This window comes from Sylvia atricapilla, chromosome 10, assembly GCF_009819655.1.
Source record: "Sylvia atricapilla isolate bSylAtr1 chromosome 10, bSylAtr1.pri, whole genome shotgun sequence".
NCBI lineage: Eukaryota > Metazoa > Chordata > Aves > Passeriformes > Sylviidae > Sylvia > Sylvia atricapilla.
In genome coordinates, this window is record NC_089149.1 from 1,323,251 (window position 1) to 1,347,617 (window position 24,367).

At 47.4% G+C, this 24,367-nt stretch overlaps 2 protein-coding genes and 1 long non-coding RNA gene across 4 annotated transcripts in view; 1 reads left to right on the forward strand and 2 right to left on the reverse strand.

Annotated features, from left to right (window-relative positions):
• Nucleotides 1–2,307, reverse strand: part of SHOX2 (SHOX homeobox 2) — a 4,721-nt gene extending 2,414 nt beyond the window's left edge. Inside the window, 2 exon segments of the mRNA XM_066326427.1 lie at nt 688–896; nt 1,850–2,307. Of these exon segments, the coding sequence (XP_066182524.1) occupies nt 688–896; nt 1,850–2,114 (474 nt within the window). The 5' untranslated portion in view covers nt 2,115–2,307.
• The window catches only part of LOC136365325 (uncharacterized), a 133,193-nt gene that overhangs the window by 10,396 nt on the left and 98,430 nt on the right, over nt 1–24,367 (reverse strand). The gene's annotated exons all lie outside the window — the stretch shown is intronic.
• RSRC1 (arginine and serine rich coiled-coil 1) overlaps nt 3,939–24,367 on the forward strand; it is a 101,601-nt gene continuing 81,172 nt past the window's right edge. Inside the window, exons 1-4 of one of the 2 annotated variants that reach the window (XR_010744344.1) lie at nt 3,939–4,000; nt 4,506–4,555; nt 4,897–5,093; nt 7,532–7,651. Coding sequence is in view for 1 of the 2 variants with exons in the window: in XM_066325673.1 (XP_066181770.1) it covers nt 5,084–5,093; nt 7,532–7,651 (130 nt within the window). In the remaining variant the exon portion in view is untranslated. Of the gene's footprint in view, nt 4,001–4,505; nt 4,556–4,896; nt 5,094–7,531; nt 7,652–24,367 lie in introns of those variants that run through there. The other variant, XM_066325673.1, reaches the window with a different exon arrangement.

Here is a 24,367-nt window from a genome sequence, read left to right on the forward strand (position 1 = left end):
TGTCCTCATTTGAGGGATCCCTTTCCTCCTCGCTCCTCAGCTCATCCCGACAAAACTCGCAGAAAGCAGCACAGGAACCCGTTTGGGGGTAAAAAACCCCCCAACTTTGGGAGGGAGAAAAGCGCAGGTTAAACCCAGAGAAGCCGCGGCTTCCCGAGAGGGGAGAGAAAGCTCCAAATAGCTCGGGTTTATCCCCGGACTTTCTGCATTTCCTAAACCCGAACAAAGGCACCTCGCTCAATTTTCGTGCCCTTTCAACATTTAAGAACTACGAGGAGAAACGAGCTGAAAAAAAAAAAAAATCTCTGTGTCATTGTCTCTCCCTTGGCGGTTTTTAACTCGGTTTATAGTCGCGACATCCATGACGGGAATCTCCGTGTCCATGGATGAGCCGGGCAGCGGGGACCGGCAGCGGCTGCCGAGGCAGGCACGGAATAAACGGCGGAGCTGGGATAAAACACGGCACAACCGAGGGACGGGGACACAAATCCCGGGCAGGCAAAACCCTGCGAGGCCGGCGGCAGATTTGCCGGATGAAGTTGGGAGCCGGAGAGCCGCCTCCTCTTCCCCGACACAAGGATGGGGCCGGTCCCCATCATCTTCCCGGCTCTTCCCGAGCTGTCCCTTCCCCCGAGCACACGCACCCACGCGGGCGGGCACCCACGGAGCCCCCGCAGCCTCGGCTACCTGCACCCTGGCCTCGGAGAGCCCCAGCCGCTGGCTCAGCTCCTCCCGCATGAACGCGTCCGGGTAGTGCGTCTCGTCGAAAAGCCTTTCCAGCTCGTTCAGCTGCTCCAGGGTAAAATTCGTCCGGCTCCTCCTCTGCTTGATTTTCGTCTGCCCTTCGTCTTCCATCGCTTTGGCATCCTCCTTGCGCTCTTTCGGCTCTGGGGACACTGGGCACGACACAGCAGTCAGAGCGGCGGCGCCGGGGGCAGCGGGCGCTCCGGGGCTGGCCCCGCTGCCGGCGGCCGGGGGGATGCGGCCGGGAGCCCCTCGGGCCCGGGGCAGCCGGGAGCGGGGCCTGGGCCGCGCTAGGCCGCCTCCGCCGCGGCCGCTCCGGGCTCCGCCGCTGCCTCCGGTAACCGCAGCCCGGGGGAACGGGGTCCGCGCCGAGCCCTCCCCGCCCGCCCCGCCGCGGCCCCGGGGGATGCGCAGCAACAGGTCCCCGGAGCCACCGCGGCCCCTCGGCGCTCCGCGTTCCCCCGGGAGCCGCTTCTCCTCGGGCGAATTTGGGCCGGAGACGCGCCCCGGGCCGGAGCACTGAATCCCCGGGAGCGCCCGGGCCGGTGCCGCCGCGGCTCCCCCGCGGTACCGACCGCGGAGCTCAGGGATGCTCCGGGCGCTCCGCCGGTCCGAACAAAAGGGTGGCAGCGATCCGCGGGTCCCCACGGCCACGGGCCCGGCCGCTTCCCGCGGCGCCCGAGAGCGGCCCCGGGAGCGGCCCCGCCGTCACAGCCGCGGGCAGAGCCGCTGGAAGGCGCGGGGCTGAGCGTGGGCAGCGCGGCCCGGCCCCACGCGAGTCCCCGGGCTCGCGGGGCCGGCCTTTCGTTAGCGGCGCGGCTTCCCGTGGGCCGCCGAACGGGAACAAGATCGCGTTCCGAGCAAGTTAAATCCGGGTTGAAATATTTTAATCTAACAAAAAAAAAACCAAAAAAAAAAACTTCGAGGCTGGCCGCCCATCTCCCGCGGCTGGCAGAGCCCGGGCAGCCGCCCATCGGCACCGGGAGCAGCCTCCCCGCGAAGCCCCGGCCACCCGCGACCGCTCCGCGCCTACCGACCCCGACGGGGGGGAAAAAAAGGGAGGAAAGGGTACGGGAGAACGGGGAGCCCGCGGTGCCGCCGTTACCGTCGCTGAGCTTGGGGGTGGCCGCCTCGGCCGCTCTCTCGGCGGCGGCGTCGGGTTCCCGCGGCGGGGAGCGGCCGGCCGGCCGCAGCGCGGGGCTGCCCGTGTCCTCCCGGGCCGCCTCCGCCGCCGCCCCGCCGGGCTCCCGCGGGCCGCCGCCGCCGCGCAGGGGCCCGCTCTCCAGCACCTCGCGGTAGGTGATGAGCTCCTTCTTCTCCTTAGCCTTAGGATCAAACGACTTGGAGACAAACGCCGTCAGCTCCTCCATGGCTCAGGGGCGCGCTGCCCCGGCTCCCCGGGCGGGCATCCACGGGGCGGGGAGGCGGCGGCGCCCCGGGCCGTGCCGAGCCGGGCCGGGCCGGGCCGTGCCGTGCCGCCCGACGTGCAGGGCTCCCGGGGTCTGATAGCGACGCCGCGATTGAAGTGGCACTATTTATACTTTGCAAAGCCGGCCCCTCGTTCCCGGCGAATTACCTCCCCTCGGAGCTCTGAATGGACCCCTTCCTTCCTCCCTTTTCCTTTCCTCCCGTCCTCGGCGGTCGCCCGCCCGCCGCGGGGCACTGCGGCCACGGCACCGCCCGCCCGCCGCGAGCTGCGCCCCTAATTAATTTAATTAGGCGCGGGACCGTGCGCGAGGTCCCGGGCGAGAGCGGCGAGGAGAAGGGGCCGGGGCGGCGGGGGAGTGGCCACCGGGACGCGCGGGGGGGCGGCGGGGCCGCGCAGACTCCGCGCACCGCCCCGCGTGGGTCGGGTCAGCCCCGGGCACGGCCAACCGGAGCGGCCCCGGCCCCGAGGGAGCCGCCAAAGTTCCTCCGTGGGCGCCCCGACTCACCGCGGGGATAAATGACAGCGAGGAGCGCGGCCGCGTCGGGAGCGCATCGGATTATAGAGCCAAATCGGCCAATATCGCTAATATTGTTTTCCCCTTTTTTTTTTTTTTTAAATCCCACTACGGAGCGCTTCTGTTGACGGAACTCGCCTCTTTCCCACCTTTGCTAAATTCGAATAAATTATTCAGAATGGTTTAACTCTTGCCTGCGGATCGATTTTTCATTGACCTTTGGGGCGATGACTTCACATAACGGAGCGTTCATTTACCGGGGCCGGTTCGGTACCGGGGGGTGGCATCGGCGTTTATTCCGAGAAGGTGACACGGGACCCTGTCGCGACAGGCAGCCGGTGGCGATTCCCCCGCGCCAGGGGCCGCGCCGGTCGCGCCGCCCGGGAGCCGCTCCCGCGGGGCGTTTTCGATCCCGGGGGCCCCGGGTACCGGGGGATTGGGTGTGACCGACCCCGCGGCGGCTCTCGCCGGCCCGGTGACCCTCCCCGGCCCCTCCGCCCGGACATTTCGTTTATCCCCACGCGCCTTTCGCCATTCCCGTGGCGGAGGAGCGAGCGCTGGGGAGCTGGCGTTAAACCAACCGAATTCGGGAAGAAAATCGAATTAAGCGAAGCGATTAAACCGTTCTGTTGTATTTCTGCTCGTTGTCAGGCAGAAGTTCCGCTCCGGTCCGGTGGGTCCCGGTTCTCTCCGTGTCCACCCGCGGCCGGAGCGCTCCGTCCCGCGGACACGGCCGCGGTGCCCACGCCGCGAGTGGAGCGCTGTCCCCTTCCCGCGGGGGCGGCTCTCGGTGCCAGAAAACCCCGATCATCCTTTAACTCTTGGGGACGGAACGAAAACCGCTCCGTGCCGCTGTGCCCGCGGCGGGACACGGAGCGGGCGGGACACGCCGTGGGTCACCGTGATGGGCACGGTGCGGACAGCGCTCCGTGGGCTCTGCAGCCTCCGTGGGCAGCGGGACCCCGACCCCGGGACCACCTACGCTCCCCTCCTGCCCATCACCCGCGGCGTGTCACGCCGTCAGCCCGTGGGTCGCCGCGTTGGGCAGGGTGCAGACAGCGCTCTGTGGGCTCTACATCCCCCTGTGGGCAGCGGGATGCTCGTCCCAACCCCGACCCTACCCCGGTCCCAATCTCGGCCCCGATCCCGGTCCTATCCCCGTCCCGTCCCGCGTGGGCGCTCGCCGGCGCGCCGCATCGATAGCTCTGCGCTCGCTGTGGCCGCCTTGGGCGCGCTCGGCGGTGGATTGGCGCTGCCTGCCCGCCGCCCCGGAAGGCGCTGGGCTCGAACCGGGGCCGCGGCGGCTCCGCCAGGTACGGGGCACACGGGGGACACGGGGGACACGGGGGGACACGGGGGGACACCGGGGACACCGGGGACACGGGGGACAAAGGACAGGGCACGGCAGCGCGGGATCGGCGGCCGCTGCAGGGCCGGGTGTGCGCGGCCTCCGGTGCGGACGGTGCGGGGGCACAGCCCCGGGGCAGCCCCTCACGGGACAGGCCCGGCCGCGCTGGGGATGGCCGAGGAGCCGCGATGAGCACGGCTTCGGCTGCGTGGGGAGGAGCCCTGGAGGTGCTGGGGGTGGCGGTGAGCGATCCCCGGGAGCTCCCGGAGCAATCCCGGTGCTCCCGGGCCTGTCCCGTGCCGCGCTGGGACAGCACGGGAATTCTCCCGGCGCTGCTGCCGCGTCCAGAACGCAAGGATTTCCCCTGAGTCCCGAGTCGTGCTTGCTGCGGCTCCCGGCGCTGGCTCCGGGCAGCGCTTGGGAGGAATTTCGGTGTCCTTAACGGGGAATTTTCCTTTGTTCTGCTCCAGGCTCTCCCCGCTGGATCCGGAGGCGCCGCCTCGGGGGCCAAAAGTGAGAGAGGAAAGGCGAAAGTTTGGATGGAGGAAATGAGCGAGTTGGAGCCGTCTGTGCTGGGAAGAGGAGGAGCAGAGAAGGGATCGGGGCTGGGGAAGGGTCTGGAGCCCCAGGAGGGGCTGAGAGAGCTGGGAAAGGGCAGAAAAGCAGGAAAAAAAGGGGGATCAGGGGGGACTTTGTGGTTCTGCACAAGTCCCTGACAGGAGGCGACAGCCGGGGGGAATTTGGGATCTTATCCCAGGGAACAGGAGGAGAGGGAACCACGTGCTTTTTATTTTCATATATATATAAACATAAACCCACACGAGGCAGAGAGCAGAGCTCCTCACAGCTTGGGTTTTGTGCAGGGTGAAGATGGGCCGCCGCTCCTCGGACACGGAGGAGGAGAGCAGGAGCAGGAGGAAGAAGAAGCACCGCCGGCGCTCCTCCTCCAGCAGCTCCTCCTCCAGCCGCACCTACAGCCGCAAAAAGTCGGGGAGGAAATCCAGGTCCAGGTCGCGCTCCCGGGATCTCCAGTCCTGGTCCCATTCCTATGAGAAAAGGTGCGTTTGGGGGAGTTTTCTGAAGTTGAGCTCTTTCATTTGACGGCAGGGTTTGGAATCCCGTGGGTTGGGAATTTGTGGCACGGATTGGTTTGAAACTTGAGAGATGTGAAAATGTGTTCGTGTTGGTTAAAATAAAACGCCCAACCCACCACCGTGAGCAGAAGTACCCACACCTCCTTCCTTCCAGGAGGATAAAGCAGGGAATGTGCAGATCTAAAGGAAACTTCTGCTTTGAACCAGAGAAACCTCAGGAAGTAAAAGAACTCTTTTGTTTCCCAGCAGGGACAGACACCTCCCACCGTCCCAGGCTGCTCCAGACTCATCCAGCCTGGCCTTGGGCACTGCCAGGGATCCAGGGGCAGCCACAGCTGCTCTGGGAATCCCAGCCCAGCCAGGAATTCCTTCCCAAAATCCCATCCATCCCTGCCCTTTCTCTGTGTGAAGCCATCCCCTGTGTCCTGTCTCTCCATCCCTTGTCCCCAGTCCTTCTCCAGATCTCCTGGAGCCCCTTTAGGTCTTGGAGAGGTCTCTGAGCTCTCCCTGGATCCTCCTCCTCTCCAGGTGAACATTCCCAGCTCTCCCAGCCTGGCTCCAGCCCTTGGAGCATCTCTGTGGCTCCATCCTCTGCCTCAGTCTGGCTTGTGCTGGTGAATTTATTGGGAAGTGGAGCTGGAAAACATTCCCAGTGTCCAGCTGCCCTGTGAGCAGCTGGAATCCTGTTATTCCAGCACAGCCATGGCCAGCTCCCAGGGAAAGCAGAGGGGATTTGGGCTGGATGGACTCCAGGGCACTCCAGCTGCATCCAGGAAACATCCAAGGGATCTTTTTTGACCCCAGGGCACTCCAACTGCATCCAGGAAAGATCCAAGGCTCTGATTTTGGGATCTTGGCTTTGCTCTTAGGGCAGGGCATTTGCTCTTGGCAGTTCAATTCTTTGCTGGATTTATCCCTGAACCTCAGGAATCAAAGGCAGCAGTTTCTGGAATTCCTGTGCCTCATGCAGCAGGAACATCACATTCCCTTTCCTAACCTAAATATCCTTCCCAGCATTCCAGCTCCTGCAGCACCTTTCCCTCATGCTGGATAAAATATCATCCTGAATTCCAGCAGTTGTGTTTTAATATTCATCACTCTTAAAGGCCAAAAAGTAGGGAGGGTTGTAATTTTTAATTAGTTAACTATTGGGGAGATGGAGAGGAAATGTTAAGATTTGGATTTCATTTGGGTGTTGGGTTTAATATCTTTCACCTTTCTTCTTGTAGAAGAATTTTTTCTTTGAATAAATGAAACTGCGAGGGAGGGGAAAAGGAAGAGCCCCTTTTGATTCCTGATTGGGCTCAGGAGGGAACTGCCCTTAAATGAACTCAAATGAAACAAATTAACACTGATTAACTGGTTACTACTTATAGTAGTTAAGGACCCCACCCTAAACTTCACTTTTTGGCTGGGGTGTGGATTTTGGAGGATGAGCTCTTCAGGGCAGCAGTGTCCCTGTGTGAGTTATTTGTTGTGGGGGAATTGTGGGATTTGAGCAGTCTCCAAACTCCCCCCTAGGTTTGTGCACCTTTTTTCAGGATTTGTTGGGGATTTGTCCCTGTTTTTTGGGGTTTGGGAGCAGTGTCACACTCACCTTGGCTCTGTTTTCTCAGGAATTGTTGAGGGGTTGTTCCTCATTTTGATGGTTTTGGGAGTAGTGCCAGCCTCACCCTTGGCTCTGTTTTCTCAGAAGTTGCTGGGGGTTTGTCGTCGGTTTTTGGGGTTTTTGGAATTTGTCCCTCTTGTTTGGGGTTTGGAGGGCAGTGCCAACCTCAGCCTGGCTCTGTTTTCTCAGGGATTTTTAGGATTTGTCCCTGGGTTTTTGGGGTATTTTTTTTCAGCCTCACTCTGGCTCTGTTTTTTTAGAGCTTTTTAGGGGTTTATCCCTGTTTTTTTGGGGAGATTTTTCAGCCTTACCCTGGCTCTGTTTTTTTCAGGGTTTTTTAGGGGTTTATCCCTGGTTTTCTGGGTTTTTTCAGCCTTACTCTGGCTCTGGTTTTTTAGGGGTTTATCCCTATTTTTTGGGGGCGTTTTTTCAGACTCTCCCTGGCTCTGTTTTCTCAGGGATTTTTAGGGCTTTATCCCTGTTGTTTGGAGGTTTTTCAGCCTCTCCCTGGCCCTGTTTTCTCAGGCTTTTTTAGGACTTTATCCCTGGTTTTTCTTGGTTTTTTTCAGTCTCACTCTGGCTCTGTTTTTTTCAGGGTTTTTTGGGGGTTTATGCCTGTTTTTTGGGGTTTTTTCAGCCTCTCCCTGGCCCTGTTTTCTCAGGAATTTTTAGGACTTTATCCCTGTTGTTTGGAGGTTTTTCAGCCTCTCCCTGGCCCTGTTTTCTCAGGGATTTTTAGGACTTTATCCCTGTTGTTTGGAGGTTTTTCAGCCTCTCCCTGGCTCTGTTGCAGGCGCAGACACAGATCCAGCAGCAGCTCTTCCTACGGCTCCAGGAGGAAGCGCAGCCGCTCCAGGGGCAGAGGGAAATCCTACAGATCCCAAAGATCCAGGTCAAAGAGCAGGACCAGGAGGTAAGAGTGACCCCAAGGAAAAAAAAAAAAGAGTGTTATTCCTACTGGAAAAACAGTCCTGGAAAATCCTGACACGATTCCTGAGCTTGGAATAAATGGAACTAATGGCTGCAGGTGATGGTTTGAACCACACATCCCTTGAAATTCCTGCTTTGGGGTTTCTGGAGTGTTCTCCACACATTAAATCTTTCAGTTACCCTGGTGAAACAGTTTTGAAGGTATTTATTTTTTTATTTTGCATTTGATTTAAGCAAGAAAGCATAAATAGGGCCTCTTGGTGCTGTGGAATCATTTGGGAATATCTTGTGGTTTTTTTTTTTTTTTTGGTTCCTGCATTCCATAATTCCCACACATAGTGCCTCAAGTTCAGAATAAACTGATTTTTCTCACCTGTGTTTCTCTTGGAAAAGGATGAGTCTTTAGTTATGCAATCTTTTATTAATATTTTATTAATATCTGCAGTGAAAGTTTGCAGGCACTAGTTTGTGACAAACAAACATTTCACAGATGAAATATTTAAATCTTACCCAGAAGTTGCAAACGGTTTTATAAAATCTGCTTTTCTTCTTTAATTAAACTCAGGTTGTGTTTGTGTGTGTTTTTCAATTAAGAGGCTTAACTGAAGTTTATCCTGGGTACCAGGTTTCCCATTAGCATTTCCTATTGATTTTAAATTAATTATTGAGTGGCTCAGGCCGATCAAAGCTGTTTGGTTACATATTTCAAATCTTCAGCCAGGTGATTTTGTGTGCCTGCACCAAGAATTTGTTCCAAAGTTTGGTTTCCATATCCAAACCTGGGCAGCTGTTGCCTCTAAAGGTTGAAAAATTGTTGTTGAAAGATGTGAATATTCCACTTTTTTTATGTTGTGCCATGACTTATTCCCAGCTGTTCATTGCAAGAGTTGCTTGGACCCTTTATTGCTGCAGTGCCTTTGTGGTAGAAATTTGATTATTTAGCTTTAGTAATTTAGATTTAGAAACAAATTTAGAAATCAAACTGCCTGACCTCTCTTGGAGTATCCTCCCCATCAGAGCTGTGCAGCTATTCCTGTGAATATTCCCTGATATTCCTGTCAATATCCACTTATTTTTGGCGAAGAAAATCAGTTTGAGCTCACAGAAATGTCAGAAGAGTGAGGTGAAAAGGAAAGTTTTTCAGTGTGTTATGCACTCAATGTTAGGAAGAGTGATAAACCGATTTAAAATGCTTCTCTATTGTAATAAAACAGTACTTAAGAAATTACAGATCTCATTAGCTATGGTTTAATTGATTTAAAGGAATTGATAATAAATATAAATTGCAGATCTCATTAACTATGATTTAGTGGTCATCTTTTCCAAGGGATTTGATCTTAATCATGGTTCCAATGTATGGAAATTAGGTACCTAAAAACTTGAAAAAACGTGGTTACTGCTAGGAAATACTGTGTCTGAAATATTTGATGTATCAAATATTTTATGTATCGATTTTATTAAATATTTTCTGTATCACATATTTCACGTAGTGAATGTGCAACACCAGAGGGGTAGAGCAGCACATTCCTTTAAATGCTGCTCCTATTCACACACACTGAGGGGAAAATATTGATAAATAACATCCTAAATGATCCCACAAGGGTCCAAAAGCTAAAAATTAACCCCAATAGGACACAGTCCACCCTTTACTGTCACTTTTTCTGGGTTTGCTGTAAGGTGGCACTGAGCAGCTGTGGCTTAATCTGAATTTTGGAGAGTTAAATTTTGGTTTAGCACAAAGCTGCTGCTCCAGGCCTGTGCCTGCCCTGGTTGTCAGTGCTGAGCTCTTGCAGTGATGCCAAAAAAAATCCTTTTTCTGCCTCAAAGTCACTCAACCCAAAGGCTCACCAGCTTTCCAAGGAGTTCAGCATTCCTCAGGCTGCAAGAGAGATCGTGGGGGAGAGAGGGAATGATGGAGGGCTAGAAAAAATAAACCTAAAAGATAAAAAAAGGTGGGAAAAGGTGCTTCAGGATTGAGGATTTCCCATCTCATGACCTGGGGCAGGTGTGACAGTGTTTGTCATGGGAAATGTGTATTTATAGTGGTGCCATGGGACTGTCATGAATTCCATCTGTAATCCCTGCTTTTATTTTTGTTCTGGGTGGGCCAATCTCACTTCCCTAGGATTTCTTTTTGAGGTAAATACTAAAGAAACCCCTTGTAGATAATTAATCAAAGGATCCAGAGTAACTCAGGCAGCCCCTTGTGTGATCCTGTGGTGAGGAATGGGTTATTCCTCATCATCTCCCAACTTCTGGATTGCCAGGGAGAGAGGGAAAGGTGCAGGAAAGGGAAAATCAGCCTCATGTTTGTGACCCTCCTGCTGCACCTTCCCAGGGTTTTCCCCTGTAGCAACCAAAGAAATGCCGTTTTAAAATTTTTATTTTGTTTATTATGAGTCTGCCTCTAGAAAATTATCTTCCTATTGGAAGTTAAAGGGTTGTTACATGGTCTCTTTAAATCCCTGGAATTGTTTTTTGGTATAAATCATGCAGGTGGCATGGATTCTGTACCTTGGAACATCTTTTCTACCAGCTTTTAATTTGTTTTTTCAAGGTAGTGAAGGTGGTGTTAAAAGTAATGTGATTTTTTTTTTTAATAACTTCTCTAACCCAAGTCTTTTATTTGAGCAGGTGATTTACACATCTGCAGCAGTGCAAAGCACTGAGATAATCAAGTTTTACTTGGAAAAGTTGGGATTTTATTATGACATGTGCAAGTTATTTTAAATAGGTGTTGTTTGTAACCTAAACTGATTTCTTGTATTTTATTGGAGAAGATGAGGAAACTCGTGTGCATCATGATCATTTTATTTTAGATGCATTTTTAGAGGGAAAAATGTGGAGCTTCCCAGTAATGGTTGTGTTTGAATTGAGGAGCTAAAGAAACTTGTGCATGTGTTGACTATTTTATTTTAGATGCAGTTTTTAGGGTGAAAAAAGTGGGATTTCTCAGTAATGATTGTACTCGATTTGGGAAGAGAAGAAAACCTGTGCAAATTATAATTATTCTATTTTGGAAGCATTTTAAACAAGTGGAGCTTCCCAGTATTGCTTCTACTTTATAAGAAAGTGTGTGCAAATGATAATTATTCTGCTTTGAATGCATTTTAAACGAGTGGAGCTTCCCAGTAATGGCTGTGTTTGATTTGAGAAGATAAGGAAACTTGTGCATATTAGAACTATTCCATTTTAAGATGCATTTTTAAAGTCAAAAAATTGCAGCTTCCCCCAGTAATGCCATAAATTCCGAGCTGTCCTACAGCGAGGGAGTACAATGCAAATACGACTTAATAAGATCACAAACTGAATTTCAGCAGAAACAACCAAGATTTACATTAAATTAGGAATTTTAAAACCGATTTAGTTTGTTTTACTGAGCATTTGCTTAATAACATTTCGCCTCCTCGCAATCTTTTTAAAGCCAATAATTCGTCTGCGAAGCGCGGCCGCATCCTCCCGTGGAAAAATTGGAAGCAACAGCTCCCTCTCTGCAACCACACATCTCCAGAGCTGGGAAAGGAATATTTCAGCTCCACGGAATTTAATAAATCATCCCATTTCCTAATTTGATCATATTAGATGCTGATGTGGAAGGTGGAGGGGGGGGGAAAGCGTTTTTTCCAATAGCGGCTCCTCATTAATATACATCAGGCTGGGGGAATAGCAGGGAATACTTATGGAGGGATGTCACAGTTCCTGTTCTTTAGTTTACTAAGTGGAACAGGTTGATGTGATCCTGGGTGTTATTTGTCACTGTCTTGCTAAAATGGTTTGGGTCGAGTTATGGAGTCCAGAAAGACGGCGGCTGATAAATCAAAAGTGGATTGAGTGGACAGCAGGCAGTGATTGATACCGTGACAGGATATGAAGAAAGGAATCTTGATAGGAGCATGCCCAATATTGAATATGAGAAGGAAAATGGCCCTGGAGTATGGATATTATTCAAGGAAATGAGAATAATAATATCATCTGGAAATTATTGCTGGGTGAAGATTAGGAGAGGTCTTATTAGAATATTCTGCTGCTGTGCTCCCGCAGGATTCTGGGCTGGATGGAGCCCTGGGAATATTGGGAGAGTTTCCACTGTGATTGTTCTGCCAGTTCATCACGCAGAAAATACTTTGCAGCAGAACTTGCAGCAGCACAAATCTTCTAATTCACGGAGGTTTTAAATAGAATTAACCAAAGCCCGTTGACCTTTATTCCCTGATTGCATCCGATGCTGTGATTACAGAGCATTCCACTGGAATTGCCTGTGAATATGCAAGTTTGCTTTATTGTCTGCCAAATGGCTTTGGCTTTTCCCATTATGTTAAACTGCAAACTGCTGCCTTAAAATATCTTTAATGCACTTCAACTTAAAAATTGACACAAACCCAGCAAGTGCATCTATACATATTGAAGAAGAAGAAGGGGGGGGGAAAAAAAAAAGATTTTTTTATGGGAATTAATCCTGCCTGGAGAGCTGATCCTTGGCAGTGTGGCTGAAGGAGGTGTTTGATCAGGTTTTACGTCTCTTTTCTTTACCATTTCTCCAGTCTAATTAATTTCATATTGCAGTGTGTGTGCAGTTTATTTATTTATTATACATCCAGGGGCAGGGGAGCTGCTGCTTAGGGCTGGCTTTGGGATAGGTTTGGCTTTGGGGATGTTTTCCCAGCAGCGTGAACTGGAATTAACCTGGGTTCAGCCCTCCCAGCTTGGCAGAATTCTTTGTGTTCAGCAGTTAATTTGTACTATTAAAAACCAGGTTCCTCAAGTGCAGTGTGAAAAGGGTGGTTAAATAACTGATAGTAAAACCCTGCTGATTATGGTTTTTTGTGAGGCCTTTGAGAATTTCCTTTTTTAATACTGCCTTTAAAAAAATTGCTGTTATATATATTTTTTGAGGGGTTGCTACTGCACAGTTTGTAAAGACTTTTTAAAGATGGTCTCACTGAATGTTTTTGTATTTGTGTTACTGGCACCTGTCTCCAGTTAACCTCCTCTTTTTTTTTTTCCACACAGCTATTTTAGTGTGGGATTAAAGTGCTGCAGTCTTTACATTAAAACATTAAAACCTGGTCTATCAGAGCCCACAGCTGATAAGAACTAATGGATCAGGACACAATTTGTGGTCGTTTTGTGTCTGTCTGTCCTGCTCTGCACACACTGGTGGAGAGCTTTTCGTGGATTACAGAGCAGGAGCTCCATTATGAAAACTTCAGGAGGGATTTCCTCCAACAGCATTGGCCTAAAGGGAAAACAAAGCTTGTTAGGAGAGAGGAAATTAAAAGGGATGGATGTTTGGAGATGAATAAAGAGCAAAACTGTGATGGGCTTGGAGAGTTTATGGAGGAACAGGAGGGTGTAGAGGAGAGATTGAGTAAAAAAATGACAATGAAATGTCTCCAGGAGTGGGCAAAGATCCACTGTAGCTGTGTGGAATTAGAAGACAGATTTTTGGGGGTGTTGAGAAGTGAATTTCAGGTGGGATTAAAGCTGGGGATGTTCCAGGTGAGAGCAGAGCTCTGAGCCTTGGCACAGGAGGTGGTGGCTGTTCCAAGGAGAAGGGAAAGTTCAGGGATAAAGGGAAGGATTCTGGACTCTCCATCCCCAGCTGTGTCTCCTGGCAGCAGCTGGAATTTGGGTGGGAGCAGCAGGATGGACTCAGGGCAGTGGGGTTGGGATTAGGAGGGGACAGGGACAGCCAGGGCCCCTTTCCTGCTGAGGACACCAGGGATGGGCACACAGGGACAGGGCTGTGTCCTCTTCATCTGGAAATCCCTCTCCTTGGGAGGGATTTTCCAAGGAGAAGCAGTCAGGAGTCCTGGCAGAAGCCAAGCAGTGCTGTTTAATGAGAACATTGCTTTGGAGATTCCATCCCAAGCCATTCCATGCTTCTATGATTTTATTCTTATCATTAATTCCTATGATTGCTTAATTTTTTTTTTGCCTGGTTGTAGCCACTGGAGTTCCATTCCTTTAAAGTATTGATCTGCAGCTAAGAATATTTATTTTTCCTCCCTATCTTTGCTCTTCAAGTTAACCCACTCAGGTGCAATTATGTGAGGAATCAGTGTAAATATTACATGTTCCTCTCTCCTTTTTCACTGCTGGGGAAGTTTCAAGCCTTTGGTCCATTAGCAAATAGATTTAATTAAGATACTGCAGCATTTCTTTCACGAGACTTCAAATGCAAGCTTGGGGCAGGAAGGTGGCATTGACACTACTGAGTGTGATCCTGCTGATGGTAATGTCAGCTCCTGTTTATTTCCCCCCCCAGTAAATCCAACCCTGCACTTTTTTTATTTTTTTTATTTAGGATCTTGTTGCATTCCAGGTTGTGTCAGCACCAACCTCTTAAAAATATCTCTGTTGTTGTTGTAATAACTGACTTTTTTCCAAGAGGAATGATCAGTTGGTGCTGTCCAGGGAAGCCCAGAGGTGCAGCAGGAGCAGTGGAGATGTCCTGGAGCACCAAGCACTGCTGAGCTCATTGCCCAGCCCTAATTGACCACTTTGGGAAATTAAACTTCACAAGGCAACGCCCAGGGCCCTCCAGTTATCAATGAGGCCACAGAGCTGCCAGTGACACTTGCTTTGATGCCTTTCATTGGTAGAAAACAAAAAAAAAAAAAAGGAGCTTAAATAAAGCTCTGAATGCAGAAATGCTGTTCATTTGGAGCCTGGTTACACAGAATGTTGGTTTTTTTGTGCAGCCCAGGTGTTACCTGCACACGGAGTGTTTATTCCTGTAGAACCTCTCACTGGAAATAGGTGTCTTTGCAGTTTTGTTGGGGTTTTTTTTTCAGTGCTTCAGTTTTGCTGTTTGGAAAAGGAACTCAAGGAAAAACACAACTCCCCTTAGTGAGGAATTGCCTTTTTTGATTTCAGTGTGTCTATGTTCTAAACCGCTACGTATTTTAACTTTTTTTTTTTTTTAATTCTCCTTTTTTCTCTGCTACCAAAGCTGTGGCCATGAAATAGAATCTGTTATTTCTTTGCTGCAGAGCTCGTGTTTCTCGAGGCAGCCCTGCAAAAGCAGATGTCTTAAGGGTGCCCTGGTAACCCAAGACCCTCTTTGCTCTGTAAATCATTGCTCTTTCCAGGGTTCATTTCTAGGAGGGATTTTTACCCCCCCCCATTTTTGAAACGCAAAATGGTAGAATTTAATAGTGAAAATTGATTCTTTATTCCCATCTTTTGTTCTTTCTGATAATGTATCCAGGGATACAGAATCTGGTTAAAACCAAGGCAAAAAATGTGGATTTCTGCCAAAAAAGTGAGAGGGGAAAGTCGCGTTGGGTGTGGAATGATAGAGCAAGAGGGGATGGATTCCCCTTGCCAGAGGACAGGGATGGATGGGATTTTGGGAAGAAATTCCTGGCTGGGATGGGATTCCCAGAGAAGCTGTGGCTGCCCCTGGATCCCTGAAGTGTCCAAGGCCAGGCTGGACAATGTTTGGGACAGTGGGAGGTGTCCCTGCCATGGATGAGCTTCAAGGTCCCACCCAACCCAAACCATTCCCTGATTGTCTATGAACCTGCATCCGTGCCCTGGAATCCTTTGCTGTCAGTTTTTTCCAGGATTCCAGTTATTGCTCCTTGGCAGGTTTGTAACAAGCCTTATCCCATAAAAATCCATTTTCCTGTGGGATCCAGGCAGGCAGCTCCCAGCCTGTGCTGGTGCCATTCCCAAAATGTGCTCTGGGAGGGAGTTAATGACAAAATAAATCTGATTAAAAACTTCTCTCCTGCCACTCCCTGGCTGTCCTTTCACCCTTTGTGCTGCTGCTTCTCCTCCCACATCTGAACTCCCCATTTGAAATTTTTCCCAGTTTCCAAGGCAAAACATTGAGGCTCCCAAAAAATTCCAGAGCAAGATGTAGAGCTGATAATTCATCTGCTCCTGATGCAGCTTTTTTTGGCATCAAACCTCAGCCCTGTCAGAGCCGTGGCAAAGCTGCACTTGACTTCAGTGATTCCAGGTTTTCCTGAGCTGGGATGTCCTGGGAAGAAAAGGTTCCCCAAAAAGAAATGGGATAATTGCAGGCATGTGCTGAGCTTTTGTCCTTTTGCTGCTCAAGTGGAGTGTGAGTAACTCTGAACAAAATATTTAATGTTCAAAATGTGGGGATTTTAATAAAAATCCAAGAACTTGGGTTTGGTTTTGCCTAGTGGAACTGGAGACAGGTGTGTGAGGTATATAATGTCTATTAAAAAAACAAAAATCTAGGAAGATATGGGAATTTAGTATCTATAACTAAAATACACTAATTGTACTCTTGTAGAATTTTCAGTCCAAGTTTCCTGCAAAATTCTTAGCAAAGCCTCAAAATCCTGGGAAAATGTGTTTCCATAGGGGGTTTCCTTATCCATAGGTGTTACTGTAAGACATTCTCCAGTTGTGTTTTTTACTGGATCGTGTCCATATCTCTTAGGAAGGCAACCTCAGTGGATTTCAAGGGTCAGGTCATGCTCAAATAACTGATGTAAATTCTGGTTGTGATTCTGTGCCACGGATTTATAGCCTAGAAATGAAGGCAAGGCCAGCAGTGTGGGTTTATTATTTTTAATTCTGTATAAACTCTAAGCTTATCTGGTTTTCTTCCATGGTTTTTCGTTCTCCTCTATGGAAACACGCAGGGATCTACTGAATTGTGACAGAATTTCAATTAATCTGTGGCACAGCACTGAAAATCTGTTCCCAGTCTATATCAAAAAGAGATGCTAAAAGTTTTCCTGTTAAAGCTCTGAGCTTCTTGATTGGAGAATGGGTAAAAAAAAAAAAGAAAAGCCTTTTCCTATTTTTCTCCTATATAGTCTTCTTGAAGTTCTTCCAAATTAGATTTTAAATGCCAATTAGGAGGTTGAATATACTAAAATAAAAGCAAATACAACCAAAATGGCCTCACCTTATGGCTAGTTAGGCTTTTTCTCTCAAAAGCAGAACCTTTGCTCTGAGCATGGCTTTGAGAAAGATATTCAGCTTAATGAACACATTAATTAGAACCATAACTATTTATAAGATAATTAGAAACGAAGCACGGTAAACTGGGCTTTTCCTGCAATTAATGGAGGATTAATTACTGGAGGTAATGAAGTGGATTTTTAAATGCATTAAGGTGAAGTACAGAGATGTGCAAGGCTTTGTGATAGTTGCATAATTATTCCAGGCTGTTTGAGCAGAGCTCGTATGAGCTCGCTAATAAGCATCATTGCATCATTATGTATGCACTTAAAAAGACTTACCACCAAAATGACTGCCTAATTATTTCTAATTGGCAGGACTCTGTGTAGTCATTGAGCTGTTTGTAGCCATTTTAAGGTTCATTTAACTATCCTTGGGGCCATGTGATAGATGGAAAAAAAGCTCCCTCTCCGCGCTGGCCTTGGCGGGCGCCGTTAATCAGTTTTGGTGGGCTCCAGTTTGAAATGCATTTGCTCCTGCAGAGGTCAAAACCTGAAGTAGTCCAAGCGAAGTTTGGCTTTTTTGAAGCCACTTGACTGTATTCATTAGCAATTAGTAAAATAATTGTGTCTGTGGCTGTGTTTGGATTTCTGGCGGGCCGGGTGTGCTTTCATCGCCGGCCCTTCTTACGGCGCATTAGCTTCCCGGGAATCCAAACCTTCTTCCCTGAGACCCTTTGAGCAGCTTCAGTGCACTGCCATATGTTCAGCTGCAGCACCTTTCTTCAGTCATTTGTTCCCTTAACCAGCTCCCAGCGTTTCACCAGCACCAGCAGCTCCCTGGTGGAAGTTCCCATCCTGGGATAACAGTGTGGCATCTCCGAGGGATCAGCACTGAGCATTGAGAGAGGAAGGCAGGAGCGGGCAAATCCTGATGTTTCCCAGCCTTTTGGGAGCTTGGAGCATCTATTCCCCAAGCTGTTGACAGCTCTGATAGCCAAGGACATCTCCCAGCAGCAGGAATAATCCCAAATTTCCACGTTGGGTCAAGCTGGGGCTCCAGTAATTCCATGTGGAGCTGGGACTCCCTTCTCCAAGAGCCTCCTTTGGAGATGGTGGGATCAGCCTGGAGGGCTTTGAGCTCCCCACCTCTGTGGGGTTGGAGGTGACACCTGGTTGGGGTCTCTGCTAAGCCTGGGGAGGTTCTCTGGCAGTGTTGGGTGTGATCACAGCCATCTGCAGGGTGCTGTGAGCTACAGGAGCCACTCCTGCAGCCCAGGGAGCAAACTGCAGCCTGAGGAAAACAGGGTCAGCATTGCCATTTCAGCCACAAAAAATGGGGTTTGAGCAGTTTCATGTTAATGCAGAACCTGGACAATTATTGTGGTTCAAGTGTAAGGTTGATTAAATGGGGTTGTTCATTAAAAAACCGACCAAAATGTCATTTATTCATGAGATATTGGGTCAAATAACAGATATGGGGTCAAGTAACAGGTAAAGGATTAAAGCAAGTGAATTGTGGCAGTGTAAACTAAACTAAAAACAAATCTTTAAGGAAGACTGTGGAATTGTTTTCAATTTTAAAAAGCTGGTTTAACTGGGAGACTCCTCTAATGGTAATTTTTAGATCACTCTGTAAGTAAATATTCAATACAGAGAAATGATGTAAAATGCAAATAGCCTTTCTTATTAATTAGGGATTTTATTTTACGGAGTGCCATCAAATACGTGGTGATGGAAGTTGTTCTGTGGATTATCAGAACTAGAAAATGCATTTTAGAGTGAAACCACAGTTTTAATTACATCCATACAATATGGAAAATGAGAAATTCAATTAAATTAGACTTTCAGTGCAAATGGTACCCACTTCCAGAAGGGTGATGCTGAGGGGTGGGAGGTTGGGGTGTTCCTCACCCCTTGGCTGAAAGGAGCAGTGGAAATGTGAATGTTTTAGGTCAAGCAGCAGGATAAAACCAGATCTGGAGCGTTCTGGTGACTCCAGAATACCTGAATTATGGAATTAAGGGGAGTTCCCTTGCTTCAGGCAAATGAAAAAGGGAATTCTCTGAAGTCATGGCTTTACTCAGAGCATCACTCCCAGTGAGTGGAACTGGAGCTGAGGAAACAAAACTCATGGAGTTTGGGGTGTGTCCCAGCTGTGGGATTGAATCCATGGTTGGGGCTGGTTTCAGCTCCCCCAGGAATGATTTCAGCTCCCCCAGGAATGATTTCAGCTCCCCCAGGAATGATTTCAGCTCCCCCAGGAATGATTTCAGCTCCCCCAGGGGCTGGTGACACCCCCATGTCCTGTGGTCACTCAGAGGACCCTCAGGTTATGGGGAACAGGGAAGGGCTGCGTTGGGATGGAGCTCTTTGCCCTCTGCAGCACCCAGGAGTATCCAAAACAGAAAGCCCAGAGCCTTGGAGCTTGAGCAGCAGCAGGAACCAGTAAGGTGAGGGAGGAGAAAAAAAAGTTGGAGAAATGTGGAAAAATCAATCTGTAAGAAAAAAATAAAAGTACACAGCAGTAACTCCTGGAGGGGTGTCAGAAAACTCCCCTGGTTAGTACATCGTTAACTCAATACAAATTACACATTTCACTTCTAAAATCCCATATTCCTATTTCCCTCCCCGCCAAAATCCCCAGGATGGTGTTAATTAATGCCTTGGTGGTGTGAATCTTCCCAGAATTGTGGAAGGTTTTGAGTGACACGACAGGTACTGGTTTATTTTTGGCATTCCTCGAGTGCCTGCTTTGGGTAAATATTCTCAGTGATGGGAATAATTCAGTTTTCATTTGAATTCTTGCCTGGAAATGGAGGTACAGAAGAGCTGCTGCTGTGGGGTCAGGAGCCTGTGACTATTTCCTGGGTTAGCTGTGCCTTAGTGAGGTTCTTTTGTGTTTTAAACAAAAAGCAGAGCTTAGAAGGAAGTTCCAGGAGACCCTTTTTTTATTAAAAACAAAGCTTAGGTATGTAGGAATCACATCATAATTCACCTTTATTCCCCATTTAAATTAGCACTGACACCAAGCAGTTTGTGCTCAGCATCATCAGTTGATCAGAGCAGTCAGAACTCATTTTGAAATAGAATGAGTAAGTACTTCTGTGGCTTTATGTATATTTTTAAACAATCCAGATTGCCTTATTTTTCTGGTGTGATTTATTTGACAATATTTTATGTGACTCTTGCCTATTCCATGAGGAAAACACTGATTTTTTTAGAATAGTAAATGAAATATTCAGAATTTCTTATCCCTAGAGTTTTTAATTTCATTTTAATTCATCAGAATTAAGCTTTGGGAGGGACAGGACTGGGTCAGTAAAGGGGATTTTTGGGGCTGATGAAGGTGGCAGCTCCGTGGTTCTTCAGCAGTCTCCAGGAATGGAGCTGTTCAGTTTTCATCCAGGAGAATATTAAAAGCAGCCTCTGCATTCCTCTGTCTGCTCTGTGTTTGTTACCTGCAAAATATTGAGAGGGAGATGCATCAGACTTGTCTGGAAATGAGAAAATTCTCCCTGTGTTATATAGAGAGTGTGCACTGGAAAATATCCCCAAAAAATCCAAACTCTTTATGTTGTTTTGTCGTCCCTCCACAAGATTTTGAGTGGATGCTGTGGCAAAAGCAAAAAATATTCTGCCTTTTTTTGTGTGTGTGTGTGTGTGTTTCTAAAGCCTTTTCATGACTTAATTTTTGGAGTCCAGTTTATAGCTATTTTCATTAAAAATGTTAAGTTTATTTTGGTTAAATTCTAAAAATCTTTTTGTATTCTTCATAAACCTGTGGTGGTAAAAAGTACAGGTGGAATAATTTAATTAATTTTTTTTTTACATGCCATAGAATTTATAGCTCAACCTGCCTGGTTATCAATGAATTAAAGAAAAAAAAATTGCCTTTTTTTAGAAGCTGTGAGCACAGAGAAAATGGGTTCATTTGTTTTATCAGGAAAAAGTAAAGACACATCTTTTCATCCAGGTGTTGTTTGCAGTGTGTTCTTTGTGGTCATTATAAATCCAGTCAGTCTCAATATTCCCAATCTTCCAAATTAGATATTTATTTCTAGGAAATGCCTTAATCCTGCCTTTAAGCAGATTTTTTTCCCTTTTAAACGGTGTTACAGTGTTGAAAAATGAGGAATATTCAGATTTTGCTGGTGCTGCGTGACCTAAATTGAGATTTTTGGGGTTTATTTTGCAGTTTCTGAGAACAGGTAGTGTCCTGGTGTGTAAACTGATTTCAAATATCTGTTTAGACAATTCCCTTCAGCTGTCTGTTATCGATTTGGGGATGTAAGGACACACAAATATTGCAGAGTATTTAAGCTCAAACCATCACTGGGGCCTCAGTCTTGGAGGTTTTATGATCCCAAACCCCTGAAATATATTGAGTTTGTCCCAGGCAGACAGAGGAGCAGTGTTTACCTGTAATTAATCCGAGGCACAGGGGAAGTGGAAAACCTCAACCTGAAAAAAAAAAATCTCTCCTGTCTGTCCCTTTAACATTTTACCACAATATCAGAGGTGTTGTCAAATTTACAACAAATAATTACCCGGGTGGTGATTCCATCTGGAAAATGAATTTGGAGCCTTTTTTGTTGTTTTTTTTTTCCCCTCCCTGGCCCTGGGATCCATCCAGGGCAGATGCAGAGTCACCAATGCACCAGGCAGAAAGGAATCAGCTGGGCTGTTCAGCCAGAAATAAAACTGCACCTTTGTTTTTTTTTTTTCAAATAGATTCCAGCTGTATGGAGAAGGGAATAACTAAATGTGGTTGTAAGGATTAATTACAAGGTCTGATGGGGCTGCTTGCTAATAGAATTTGTTACTCGGTGGTTCCTGTAGAATTCAAGTTTTCCCTTTTTCTTTCAGAAGGTGTAAAATGTTTTTCTTCCAGGATTGCAACGTTTAAACTTTAATTCATTCATTTTTTCCCCCCTGGTTTGCCTTTTCCTCAGCCTAAGCAGTGCCAATTCTGGGATTTGGTGGGGAGAGGAAGGAATTTCCTTGCTGGTGTCTTTGTGTGGTACTTAAAAAACTGTTCTGCTTTTGCTTCACCTCAGGCTTTAAACTTCTTGTATGACCAGGAGACAAAGTTGGGTGTTCTCAACTCAATTGAGTCTTTTTTTTTGTTTTGTTTTCAGGTGATTGGGATAATATTTACTTCCTTTATGGACCTTAATTTTGGTTTTATATGGAAGTTTCTGGCTGATGTACCTGCGGCTGGGTATTGCACACTTTTTTTGGGTGTATGTGGGTTTTCTGCTCTTGAGCTCTAAGACTGCTTTGAATGAGACAGGACAAGGAATTGGAGGGACTTTGGGCTGTTTGTTTTACAGGAAAATGTACCAATTTCTGTATTAACTTCTGTTTCTTTATTATTTGTTTCCCTGAAGATTATTAGAATTAAATCCCAGGTTTTTCTGCTCAGTCCTGACAAAGCTACAGGAATACAGCGTTAGGAAAAGGCCCTGCTTTGGGAAACACTCTGAGAAGGTGTGAGGGAAATTCCTCTCAGGTAAAACCAGATGAGTTCTTATCTGATGATCTGAATTTGAGGTTGGATTTTAGGCAGGAACCTTTACATAGATTGACAGGGGAAATTAATGGTTTATCTCCCAGCTTGGACAGCAGCAGTCTGATCCATGGTTTATCTCTCAGGTAACACTCAGTGAAGCCTATTTTTGGTTTTAGTTTGGCACGAGGTGCTCATTGAGGTGCTCCTCTCCCATCTCTCATTCCTCAGGCAGGGAATTGTGCCTGGATTCCCTGAGAAACTGCTCCTTCAAGTTCCTGAACTGTGTTGGGAACTCTGTGTTCCAAATTAAAGTGTGTTTGGGGTGGGTTCTTCTCCTCCCAGCTGCTGATCTCCTGTGGGTTTCCAGCTCCTTGGTGGAGCCACGCTGGATGTGGAATCATCCCAAGGTCTCCCTGTGGGATAATCAAGGCATTGGGGCAGAGGAGACGCCTTCATCCCCCTCAAAATTCAGAGCAGGAGCTTCTCCAGGAGGCTGGAGAGCTCCATTTGTGTCCAACTCAGCTGGTTTAGAATTCCAGGAGTGTCTCATCCCTGAGTTCTTCTCTCCAGCTGCATTCCCATGCTCTCCATACTGCTCTTCACAATTCCAGTTCTGGGAATTTCACCTCCTCCAGTGTTTGACCATGGGATTACCATGGTTCCCAGGTGCAGAATTGCTGGGCTGGGTTGGTGTTTGGTGGATCCATTTCCTCAGCTCTGCATTTGGCAGGTTTTGCCCCACAAAGAGATACCAGCAAGGAAATTCCTTCCTCTCCCAGCCAAATCCCAGGACTGGCACTGCTTAGGCTGAGGAAAAGCAACCAGGAAAAAGTGGGCTGAATGGAAGTTGAAATGTTGCAATCCTGCAGGAAAGACATTTTACATTTTCTCAAAAAAAAGTTCGTGGTTGTCCCCAGTTCTTGTTTTTATTTCATCCTGCTTTTCTCTGGCACTGTGGATGATTTTTTTTAAATCTTTAATATTCTCGTTCTGAAATATGTTTTGTCACTGACCAGCTGTTCATACTCCTGGTTTGAAACAACTTTTTCCTCTTAGCATCAGTCTCATTTCAGGTTTAAACTCTGACTCTGCTGCTGCCCAGTTTTGTTATCACTCACCTTATATTGAACAGTAAATTTTAAAAAAGTGGTATTTTCATACATATTCTCTATATTTAACTTCCTCAGAGACACGCATTTTAAAATTGCAGACTAATAATGACCTGCAATGTTTTATAGAGGCAGCTAAATTTCCATTATGTACACATATTTAATAATTCCTGCAGCCTGAATGACTGCAATTGATACCTGAAATTATTTTACCTTTCCAATAACTCCTGCCGTGATTTTTTTTTTTCCTTTTTCCCTGGTGGTGAAACTGAGTTAAACAAGGAACTTTTCTCTTAATGTGCTTTGAAAGAGAACATGGCATTTTGCTGCAATTACTTGTGTGTTTGCACTCTGCCTTTATTACCAATCTCAGCATCCAGTTGATGCAGTGCAGTTGTTCCATTGTTCTGGCCCAGCCCTTGGATTTATGGCTGAAGTATTAAAGAGCCTTGAGCTTGTTGCCTTTTGTTTGTGGCCATCGAGCTCAAAATAATCTAATGAGGCTTGTGTCAGGTGAGAGATGCTGAGAAGAATTCCAGGGGAGAAGTTGACATCTCTGCACCACCTTTCTTTGGAGTGGGGGTTGCTGTTTGCCAAGAAAACAGAAAATTTTTGCGAAAATTCACCTTGGAAGAGCTCGAAGACAGGAAAACAAACCCTGTCTTGGTTTTTGGGCTCTAATTCCTCTTTCCATTAAAAAAAAAAAAAAAATCTCTCTTTTGCAGTTGTAACCTTTTGAAGAGATTAGATTGGACCTCTAAGATAGAGTTCAGTGCTTTAGTGCAATATAATTGGGGAAATACTAAACGCCGCTGACCTCATTTCCTTTAGAACAATGAGAATTAATAGTTGCACGTTTTTATTAGGCTGATATTCCAGATGTAGTGTACATTTAATTAAGTGTAGTTTCCTTTTGGTTATGGTATGTGGCTCTGCTTTTTGTCGCAAATTCTTTCTAGTTTTACAGTTTCCCACATGTTTTCTTTCACCGTTTATGATTTTTTTCAAAGCGGGGCTATAAGGATTTAAATCACTTTAGCATGCAGCAAAACAGTTCCCATTCAAACAATAAACGCCATTTTAAAAAGCCTTCAGATCTTCTGTCACTTCATAAATATAAATGTATAAAAACATTATGCAGTTGTAGTGCCCACCTGCTAATTAAATGCAGATTTCCTCAA